Raw genomic sequence first — 11143 nt, 5'->3', positions numbered from 1 at the left:
AATGCATTTATTTTCATTTTGAGTTATTGATTTCCCCAAAGTTAAATGTTTTTGGATAATCAATAGGTATCCCGGTCTATTTCAAAGACTGGTGTCACTGCAGGTTTCAGGGTAGCTCGAGGTTGAATGGTGAAAGTTTGCCACCTGCTGGCAACCATCATCACCTTCTCCAACGTCATCTGTCGAGTTTCTCTATGAAAAGCTCGTCTTAAAATATTCGCCTGATATTTAGGGCTGCAAACATGTCTGAAGAAGCATTCATGGTAAGGTCAAATGGAAAAGATATTCGACTAAGCGGATCAGATGAAAATACTACCAAATATCTATTTCATCAAAATTTCTTATCTTGCGTTCAATTTTTTGGAATGCAAGATGAAACAGACTCGACACTGCATGTCATTAACAGACGGGTCATGTTTCAGTGTACAAATCTCGATCTCAGCCAGCCAGTCCAAAATGTTGCTGCCCACTAATAATCTCCACAGATGCACAAGACGGAATTGAAATTCATTTTCAGTGGTTCAAAACATATTTACTCGGCTCGGGCACACTTGTACACTGTCGTTGTGTCCTTAGGCAAGACACCTCACCCACATTACCTGTGTGAATGAGTGAGCGATTGAATGTCGGTGGGGTCAGGAGGACTGATGGCTGAGATTGGCAGCCTCGCCCCTGTCACCTTACCAAGTATGGAGTGATTGAATAATGCACATACCATGTAAAGAGTCTGAGTACCCAGAAAAGCGCTATATAAAACCAATGCATTATTATTATTAAAAAAGGTCTTTCAAAAGTCAATTTTTATGATTGAACTTTCATCAGTTAACTCCCAACTAATATATTGTACAATTAATCTGTAGCGATATTTAAGTCCAAGGAACAGAAACTTTGTCACGTAAAAATGTGTCATCATTCAAGGATGTTTTTAAAAACAGTTGTCTGATCCGTCACGACTCGATTATTAATTAATTTTACATGACTAAATACCGATCTAGTAGTCATAGACACGAAAAAACCCAGACGTGAAATTCAAACCATTTACAGTCACTTACAAAATACCAGCTTTTCCTTTATGAATGTGTCATGGCACCCTTTATTTATTAAAGTTATGCATCTTTCCAATGTGATTACAGTATATGTTGAACTTCATGACAATATCAGAATATCAGGCAGTCAGGATCAGCATCGCCAACAGGAGCATGAAGAAGCAGCACTTTTTTTTCGGGGCTGATACAGAGAGAGCAAGGCCACTCCTTGTAGAGGGGGGGGAAGAACGGGGCAAGATCCCAACAGCAGAGGAGGAAGTGTGACATATAGACTGTGGAAGGGAAGACACGTGCAAGAACGCTACTGTGCTGCGAGGAAGAGGAGACGGAAAACACCCACAAACGTTCACAGGGAAAAGAAGGGAGAGAATCATACTCAAAGGAGAAGAGCAGACAAAAGGCAAAACGGCTCTCACAGCGAGGAGGAGGAGGAAGCACAGAAATGCACCAGGACCAGATCAGAGCCGTTGGACTCTTCATTCTAGTTAACACCACACCTAGAACTCATCTTAAATTCTAGAATGCAATGCACCTCAAGAGTCTTTAACACAATGGGATCTATCACCAACAGTGCAACGCTGGCTTCTATTGGTCTGAATACATCCCTGCCTTTTCATCAGGGTATGCTGGCGTGTACGCAACACAAACACACACACTCACCCTCACTTGTATGTCTAAAGCAGGAAAAAACCAAAAAGGTAACACCATGGCCAAACGCATGCAAGCAATGTGGGAAACACTTTAAAAAATAAACAGAAAGAAAATAAATATATCTTGGGATAAAAAAAAAACAATCTTAATACATTATCATAAAATTTTCCTTTTCTTGTTCTGTGTTTGTTTCATATATATATATATATATATATATATATATATGTATTCTGAACACATTTCTTTGTACATTTTGGTATAAGTTCTCTTTCTTGCAGGGAATTCTTGGGAAAATGGGCTTTAGATGGTAGAGGGGTGAGGTTTTTGGGCAATCCCACATCCCTGATTGCCTTGTGCTGATGGAAGGGGGGGGGGGGGGGGTCATCTATGAACGATAGTCCCCCCCCCCCCCCCCCCATCTTAAAAAGGCGAACACGCAGTCTCTCATTCTCTGTGGCACAAATGGGCAACAGCGATGGAAGGAACGGGGGCTCAGCAGTGAGAGGACAAGCTTATTGGATGTCCAGAAAGTCCAGGACACTAGAAGGTACTTCCTCTTCGGGACCAGATCCAAATGGCAAGGCATGGACTTCCACTATCTTTTACCTGGGAAGGACAAAAAGAGATGAGTCAATGATTCATCTCGATTCATTTTAGTGTAGGATCCAGTCGTGCACACGAGCATGAACCGAGTTACCTTTGTTTCCATCCGTCTCTGCTGCTGGCATTTGCTTTACCAGATTATTGTACTTGGCTTCAACCTCCTGCAGGAAAAAAACAACTGTGAGCGCGTGCGAAACAGAATATGTATTTTTAGGTGCGAGATGGTTTTGATTACCTTCAAATATACGATGTTTGTCTGAAGATTTCTAAGATAAGACAAGACCTGTCTGCTTAAGGAGGAGATGCTACCGCCCTGCGACACCGAAGAAAACCTCAAATTGATGCCAGAGTCAGCAGCGCAGCCTTGTGAGGTGCGTAGCTGCTTCCCCGTGTTGGACGCCATGACGTCATCATCTGTGCTGCTCTCCCCTGGGCCGCCATAACCCTCCAGGACTAAATAACCTGCTGAGAAAATCAAGAGCCGTTCAGTCCTCCTAACGAGTGTCATCGTCTTCACCCACCACAGGTCACAACGTTATGGCTGGTCGGTAAAAAAAAAAGCCCAATTCACTGTTTAAAATGTCCAAGCTAACCATAATCCTCAGGAGAATCAAAGAAGCCCGTGTCCCCAGAGCTCGGGTCCAGAGCCAGGTCCTCTGTCTGGGAGCTGTTCTTTTCGGAGCCATTGTGGACCATCGCCCGCGCTCGGCTGTCTACCGGGGTCCTCAGAGAGGTGGTGCGGAGGAGGCGGGCCCCTGTGGAGTGTTTTGTTTGCCCCGAAGCATCCTGGGACATCAGCTGGGTCACCAAAACCTGCTTTAATGCTGCCACTAAGGGAAAAGTAAGAGGTGACTCAATGCATCACGCGTGCAGTCGATTAATTCACCGTCATTTATTGTGCTTACGTGTTTTCAGAGCTTCATCGGCTCTGGAGGGAAACGTGTTGAACGAGTCTGCTGTGCCATCTTCAGCCACTTGGTAAGAAAGCTCTGGGTCCACAAAACCTTCCTCCTCCTCCTCGTCTTCCATCTTCACCCCGACAAATGGATTATTACCTGGTGGAGAACTCTGCAACCCGCTTCTAGAGGCTAGACTGCTCTCTTTATCTGAGGAGGCATAGTTACGCAGTCGAGTAAGATTAAATGCTTCACTCGTATGGAAGAAAACTGATGCGCTGAGCGTCTCCGGTTACCCGTGGACAGGGTGCTGCCGGTGGACGTGCGGTCCGCCTCCCTGCTGAGCCTCGAAACACCCGCCGTGATGATCTCGACACCATCCCTCTCCCCTCTGGGACACAAGCAACATCGTATTTTAATGAGTAGCTCAAACCAAAAAGAATCACCTGATGGGCCGTTAAGCTACATACTCGGTCTGAGGCAACGGTATGACGCTGTGCGGTTTGACCTTCACGGCGTCCGCTCTCTGGGTGATTAGGCGTTGCCACCTTGTGCAAAGAAAGTGTAAAAAGCATTGACTTTTTGTTTATGTATATAAATTTCAGATATTTAACAGCTGAAGGAAGGAAAAAGGGAACCGCTCAATGTGACTTACGTTCTTTGATCTGAGACAGTGGGCGCCATCAGCTCATAAATCTGCGCTCCGTTGTCTGACATGGACAGGACGAAGAAGGACTTGTTGTCTGACGGGAGAATGAGGACGGGCCGGTTATGGCTAGATAAACCACAATTCTGCTCATGACGCATGCAGCCTGAGGCATTTTAGGCGTATGCCCAGACGTTGTAAAGTAAACAGATCTCTCATTGCAATCATTTCATCCTGGCTGACATTACTGTTCTGGCACAGGAATCGGCGTTAGATAAGGCGCTAACTGACCTGTAGCCACAGAACGCACCAGCACAGTGTTTAGCTTGATGATGGGGCTGAAGATATGTTTGGTATCTGCTGTGCCTGCCAGGTTTTTACTGTGACACTTCAGGATCAGACGCTCATCTTGTTTCTGCAGCAAAACAAGTATGTCTTCTAGGAGGAGTGTGTACAGCTCTGGGAAAAAAGAAAAGAAAATACGACACTTTTATTTACTTCCAGCATTAGTATTGCCGATTCTGGAGTTTTGGAAGGAATGTCAAAACTGTGCGCTGGTTACAAACCAATAGTCTTGTCCTTGTTCACTTTCCATGACAGGGGTCCCTCATGCACCATCGTTCTCTTGGTAAGATCTAGGTTCTAATAGCGGTGGAACAAGGACAGTAATTTAAAGCCGTTAAGTACCTGCTGCAGATAAATGGAGCTGTTTCCACACGGCACCACCTTTTCACCTCGCTCTCATTTCAAAGTGTGCTTCTGTGCACCAGATGATCACACTTTAACCGACACTAAAACCGCTCAGTGAATAGCCCACCTTTAGCTCCAAGATCATTGGGTTGTCTGTCTGCTTCAGTGAGGAGAGGTCCAGTCTCCTCTGATAGTCCTCCAACCTCTGGAGAAATAGGGAGAAAAGAGGATAAGCAAGAGGAGAGAAGAAGAAAGAGAGAAAATAAATTGTGGCAGATCAAGTAGGAAGGACTTTGGATGAGGTTGGAAAAGTGATTGGGGAGGACATAGAATCCCAAGAAGATTTTAGAAAGCATTGCACCTGCTTGTCCTCAGATTCCTTCACAGCCTGGTTGACGTGATTGAGGATTTTTCTACAGCAGTCTGCTGCCTGCTTCACCTTATCCTTCTCTACTGCATTATCTGAAAGAGATTATGAGAAAGGACATTGTCACCAAATGTGAGGCGAGGTCTCCTGACCTCCCACGAGAGGTCGCACAAGGAATTAAAATTTCTTCTGTCCATTAACACACCACTGTTCTCCAAAATTAATACAAAGCAGGGTTTATTATGTCTCTATAATAGCTGGTTATACTTTATAGTTAAGTATAGTATAGTTCTCTTTGTGCGACACCCAAACTCTTTCCAAGGAAAGACGAATGGACCTAATTACAAAGGGTGAAACATTCCCCAGAATAGGCTCTGCCAGTGCAGGATCATTAGATGAAAAACACTAAGCCTCCTTTTGATTACTGTCCGTGATTTCAGTTTCTACTAATTACACATTTTCTCAGAATTTTGTTTTTCCATGGTTAACCATAATGAGTAGACTTATTACAGTTTGATTCATAACAGTGGGAAGCAGAGGGGTTACTGAAACCAATAATCAGAACATGGTTCTAAATACAAATTAATGTGCAATAAAGCTAAACTAATGTTCAGCCCTCCTAATAAACTGGACTGTTTATTAGGCATCTGTTTCCAGCTCAGAAAACTGCATAAGACTTAAAAATAAATAAATAGTGGTGTCAAGTGGATATTTAAAAAATAAAAACTTGCGCTGTGACAGAGTCGGTGATTGAATATTTGTGACAGTGTGACAGTCTTTGAAGTGTGCGGATAAGGCTGCAGAAAGGGATAAGGTTTCATTTTTTTTAGCCTGCTTGAACTATACGTGGTTTAGAATGAATAAATAAATCCATTCTGTGGCTCCTCCTGCAGGCATGATGACATCATCAAGGCAGCACATGTTCCAAATCCAGAAAGGAGTGGCTGATTCAGGCTTTGCGTTGACTGTTTCAACTAAATTCTATTTATGAAGCTGCTTCAATCAGTCGGTGATCCAAAAAACTATTGGATGAATTACATTTTTCTTGCAAAAATACCTTTCATTTTCTTGGTGATTTTTGGAACTTGTGACGGGGAATTTCTGTATTGTCTGACATTACTGTTATATAATTTATCAAGAAAATCAATGATAAGAGTAAAATGTAACTACAAAAGCACTCAGAGAGTAAACCTCCACCAAGCAGCTCACCATGTGGATGGTGTAAAAAGGTAATCAACTGTTCTTGGTATCTTTATACACCAGCCATGAAAAGTAAAAGTGAATCAGAGTTGGTGTGTTTTTGTAACTGTTTATAATCCGTAAATGGGGCTTTAATGTTAAAATTGTTTTTTTTCCCCTGACTGCATTCTGAATCAGATCCAGGTGAAATTCGGTGGTGAAATAGAGATCTCCACCCTACACGACTGTGTAAAATTCAATAAACATCGGTCAACAATCAACAGAGATATGAAGGAACTAATTTTGAAGCCTCATTGTCTGCAATTTGAAAATTTCAAAGTGAGCCAGAATCCAGGATCTCTTTAATCATCTGTTCCTGCTAACATTCCCAACATTTCCTGAAGATCCATCTGTAACATTTTGATTTATCTTGCTAACAGTCAAACAAACCAACGCTGGCGATTACATAACCCCCACCTTGGTGGAGGTAACTATTAGTAGCTGCTATTCTAACATCGTTTAATACACAGACGATGTATTTATGTCAGACAGACAGTATGTGGAGCTATTTGAGCACTAAAACAACCCTGTGCACCCAAGCTGAGCACAACATAAATACATCAATGCTAACTACTGAGAGATGTCTGACTGGTAAGACAACGTCACAGCACCTGTATACATCGAGATGTTCTCTAGTAGCAGGGGGTACTTGGTGAGTCGCTGCATTTCTACAGGAATGATGTCCTTGAGCTGCAGTCGGCGACACAGTCGGTTGCTCTCTGCCTCCTGAAAAGCATTGAACAACATCCAGGTTGGGAGGCCGCCACGCAGAGAAGGTTCAGATTTTTAAGTAGAAACAGTGACCGAGCAACACTGTGGAGACTCGACTTTTATTCAGAGACACAAGTCATCCTGTTGAATCTGAACGAACATGACATTTCTGTGATAGCCGTACCTGAATGAATGAACTGAACCGCGAGTCTTTCTTCTGTTTGGTCTTGATGATCTCCAGAGCAAATGGCTGGTTACTGCAGAAGGTCCCCACCGCCCGTTTGATCTTCTCCTCCTCCCCACTAAACTGTAACCACACAACCCAAGACGGGACAAACTGAGAGGTCGCTCTCTCAGTTTGTGTGCATCGGGGGGTAGATAACATGGTAATCTATTGTATTTAATCACTAAGATGTGCAGCAGCTATAAGAAGAGTGTCGTGTTCCAGTCCCCATAGCAGAGACAGGTTAAGTGTTGCCTAAATCAAACGCTTGGACCATTAAACCAAATTTCTATGAGCACATTTCGTCAAGGTTGCCAGAGCTAATATATCATGCGGAGTATCGCGATAAGGAGATGCCAGCCAAATCTAGGGCTTTGTCTGCCGCGTCCATTTAGTGCTTGCTTCCACTTCGACGACCTGACTCGTTTCTGTGAATAGCTAAATCGTGTTTCTATGCGACGTTTAAGACTTTGTCCTTCAGGATTTTCGTGCAGGATTTAATAATTAACTGGAAAGATTTAAGAGTTCACTAAAATGATAATGCACATTAACTGTGCGTGATCATTTTAGTCAACATTTGCCATGCCAAATTGAGACCTAAGAGAGCAATCTCATGTCAATCCCAACACTTTTTTCCCCTCTGAAAAGCAATTTCAAGAAACTGCTCAATTTGTTTGTGCACAATCTATTTTTATCAGTCACCCTGAAATCTATTTAATCAAAAAAACAAATTCATTTAAAATAGGAATACATTTTCCACCCGAGAATTGTACTCACCCAGGAGAGCAAGTCATCTCCTATCTGATCAATTACTGAAGACTCATTTCTCTTCCGAACAGCTGCCATTTGTTCCAGTATTGAAACTGAAATTCAAAGGAGAGGCACCAATGAAAGTCTGTGTGTGTGTGCGTTTTCAAAAGATGGAAATGAACAGGACATCAAAAAGGGATGGGCGGCACGGTGGCGTAGCATTGCTGCCTCACGACAAGAAGGTTCCGGGTTCGATTGCGATCTGTGTGGAGTTTGTATTTTCTCCCCGTGTTCACGTGGGTTTCCACCGGGTTCTCCGGTTTCCTCCCACTTCCAAAGACACGCATCTTCACTCCAAATCCGTAAACGCGAGTGTGTGCGTGAGTGACTGTCTGTCTATGTGTGGCCCCGGATTACGCCAGCGACGCATCCGGGGTGTACCCCGCGCCTCTCGCCTGTAGCAAGCTGGGAGAGGCCGTTCGCTCATTCATCCTTCCATTTTCTCGTAGACGAGAGACGACCTCAATCCAAAATACAATAAAATGGAAGGATGGGTGGATGAAAAAGTGGGGCCCATACAAATAAACGGGTATTTTCTAAGGCTTTGTAGTCTAACAGAAGTCATGCTTAAATAAAAATCTGAAAGAGGTGAGTGTACCATGCAGATGTAGAATCTCCTCCAGGTTGGTGAAGATGTTCTTGATGTCCGCAGGAGGTAGGATGGCCTCTTTGGAGAGCTTCTGATGAAATACAATGTCCAACACTCTGAGCATCCGGACATGTGCACGCTCTGTGTAAAACAGCTCTGCAAGACAAAATATAGGAAGTTCAATACAAACGGTGTGACGTACTTCTGACGGCTGGCAGCGGTTTATATGAAAGTCAGATTATGCCAGACAGTAAACTATGTTCTAACCATTGATGACTTCCTGTCGCTTGATTTCTTGAGGCCTGAGACCCGCCAGGACGTCTCGCCCCACAAGCTGCTGCCAGTATGGTGGGTCATGTTCAGAGTCTGTTCCCTGGTCGTCCTCACTCTGGACATCGGCAGGGCCCACTCCCTCAAGCCTGGGGCAAGATGGAGAATTAGGAAATAAAGATTCACATCGGTTTATGTTCCATGTTCTAAACATCACAAAGAGCAGGTATCTTCACCTCCTTATGGCCTTTGGGGTTCCCTCATGGGCTCTAAGAAAAATAATTAACAGAAAGAGTGACTTAGAAGCTCTGTCCAGGGACAGGTAAAAAATAGCCTTTTCGCTAATTCTGGCACATTTACAGAAATATTCATTAATGTGCACTGTCCCTGTTAAATAAACGAATAAAATAATAAAATAAATAAAAGTCCATGTTGACAAGGAATAATCCCGTGTTGGGAAGCGAAACTGTAAATGTGACTAACTGCACCTGTCACTTTCTCTGTCATCCTCTTGCAGTTGGTCAAGGCTGTAAAGGTCAAAGTGCGACGCAGGATAAGGCAACCCATCCAGAGGGTCAGACTGAAGGCCGTCGCTCAGCCTGGATGAGCCTGAAGTCGGCGTCCCGCCTGAGAGAGACGTGACAGGTCAGAATTGAATGCTTCCTTTGTCTTCTACAGATGTGTGTGATTTAGGCATTGAATAACACACCTATATCGGCGTCTCGGCAAGCATCCGAACTGTGGTTGGCATTGTTTGGGGATGAAGTGTTGCCAGGCGTGGCATGCACAAGTTCAGAGCCCTCGCTTGATTGGCTGCCTCTCAGGCGACTAGCTTCCAAGTGCTCACTTGCCCCCAGGGTGGGCTGAGACAACTGTTTTTGTGGCCGCGGGCGACTGTCCAGGGCTTTACCAACTGAATACAAGAAGAGTGATTTTTAAATTAAATAATGATAATTTATTATTATTAAACAACAAGATGTAATGTTTTAATTTTCTCTTCCTCTCAAGTCAAAACTCACCTGATGCTGCTTCAATGCGGCTGGGTCGACGTTGAGGCCCGAGAATGCTGGGAAATCTTGGTTTCTTCACCTTCTCCTCGCCCTCCTTCTCTGCCTTGATGCTTTTCTGTATTTTATGAACCACAAAGAATTAGGGTCAGGAATGTGTTTATGTCGAAGAGTGATAGTGAGGCGCAAACGGTAAGTACCTTGATCTTGGGGAGAAAGTTGATCCTGACCCGTTTGGATTCCAGACTGCGAGGTTCCTTGACTCTAACACCCAGGTGCTTCATGTACGTGTAGATGACGTACTGCATTGTAGTGCTAAAAGAAAATGAAATCTGTCGAGTTCACTTCCTCTGCTCTCGTTTCTCAACAACAAATTGAAGAAAACAAGTTTCAATATTGTGGATGGCACCATATGTCACACAAGCCCCTCGTGTTATTTCTACACAGCATTTGGTGTGTGTGCGTGTGTTTCAACCATATGGCATTTCAAGCCAGGCTGTTCAATCAGTAACACGCTTGAATTATGCAATATAAATTCAGCTACCACTTTGTGGCTGTGTGTTTGCAGTCAAAAACATAAAAGACTATAATATTTACAGAGTTAAAACATTACTATAACTGACAGATGTCATTCATTGAACCCACAAAATTGTTATAGACACTGAAAGTCACAAAAAGAAGCTACATGGGACATATTTAAGATTAATTTGATACATTAAAGGCCATAGTTGCTATGAAGATTCCGGTTGATCAAGAGGAAAGGGGAAGCCCTAAATTATCTCCCTTGTATGTTTCAAGATCCAAAATTATCCAAAATATTCACTTGCTCACCATTTTTCTTCCTCTGTGGTCTGAGTAGTTAACCTGTAACACAAAATAGAAAACATGATTTTGAGTGGCTAATAATGTTTGAAGTAGAAGATTGAAGGTAGTCCAGCAGCATGTTCTACTTACAGGATATCCTCTATTTTGGTGATGATGTTTTCAGCATAAGAGCGCTCTCGCTCCAGAGTGACACGGTCCCTGATTCTCTCTTGATCCAGTCGGGACAACTCTACTTCAGCCACCGTCAGTCCCATACTGCGCTTCTGCCTGCATGTACCAACACAGTAATTCATGTACTGTGGTTATCTGGATGATGTCTCAGGCAAATAAAGCCAGGGGGCCAACGAAGGAACGAACCAAATAGACTGTTAGGGTTCGACAAGCAATCAATACTGACAATTAACTAGAAAAGCACTTGGAAAACGCAGACCTCCGCCGAGCACCTCAGTCTCCCTATATTGTGATTTAAACCAAAAATAATGGCCCTACATCTATTTTATTAATTTTTAGATCCCTTAACCATGAAAACAAACCTTCAGCAGATAGATTCACATTATCATTATTCGTTTA

At 43.3% G+C, this 11143-nt stretch overlaps 1 protein-coding gene across 1 annotated transcript; it reads right to left on the bottom strand.

Annotated features, from left to right (window-relative positions):
- Nucleotides 1-2130: 2130 nt before the first annotated feature.
- Nucleotides 2131-10840, bottom strand: LOC137916451 (rho guanine nucleotide exchange factor 12-like; the record flags this gene model as incomplete). The annotated part of the gene is made up of 24 exons (XM_068759474.1): nucleotides 2131-2303; nucleotides 2395-2461; nucleotides 2536-2765; nucleotides 2894-3130; nucleotides 3206-3406; nucleotides 3493-3587; nucleotides 3667-3744; nucleotides 3852-3939; nucleotides 4134-4301; nucleotides 4409-4484; nucleotides 4660-4737; nucleotides 4894-4994; nucleotides 6750-6864; nucleotides 7034-7156; nucleotides 7850-7935; nucleotides 8481-8627; nucleotides 8739-8890; nucleotides 8978-9010; nucleotides 9230-9368; nucleotides 9451-9654; nucleotides 9761-9866; nucleotides 9949-10063; nucleotides 10580-10612; nucleotides 10703-10840. Coding segments are annotated over 24 exons (2821 nt in total), but the record flags the coding sequence as incomplete, so codon positions are not given.
- Between the last annotated feature and the right edge of the window lie 303 nt (nucleotides 10841-11143).

Source organism: Brachionichthys hirsutus, unplaced genomic scaffold (genome assembly GCF_040956055.1).
Source record: "Brachionichthys hirsutus isolate HB-005 unplaced genomic scaffold, CSIRO-AGI_Bhir_v1 contig_975, whole genome shotgun sequence".
Lineage (NCBI taxonomy): Eukaryota > Metazoa > Chordata > Actinopteri > Lophiiformes > Brachionichthyidae > Brachionichthys > Brachionichthys hirsutus.
Note: the sequence above shows the minus strand (reverse complement) of the source record. Positions and strands in the feature narration are given on the sequence as shown.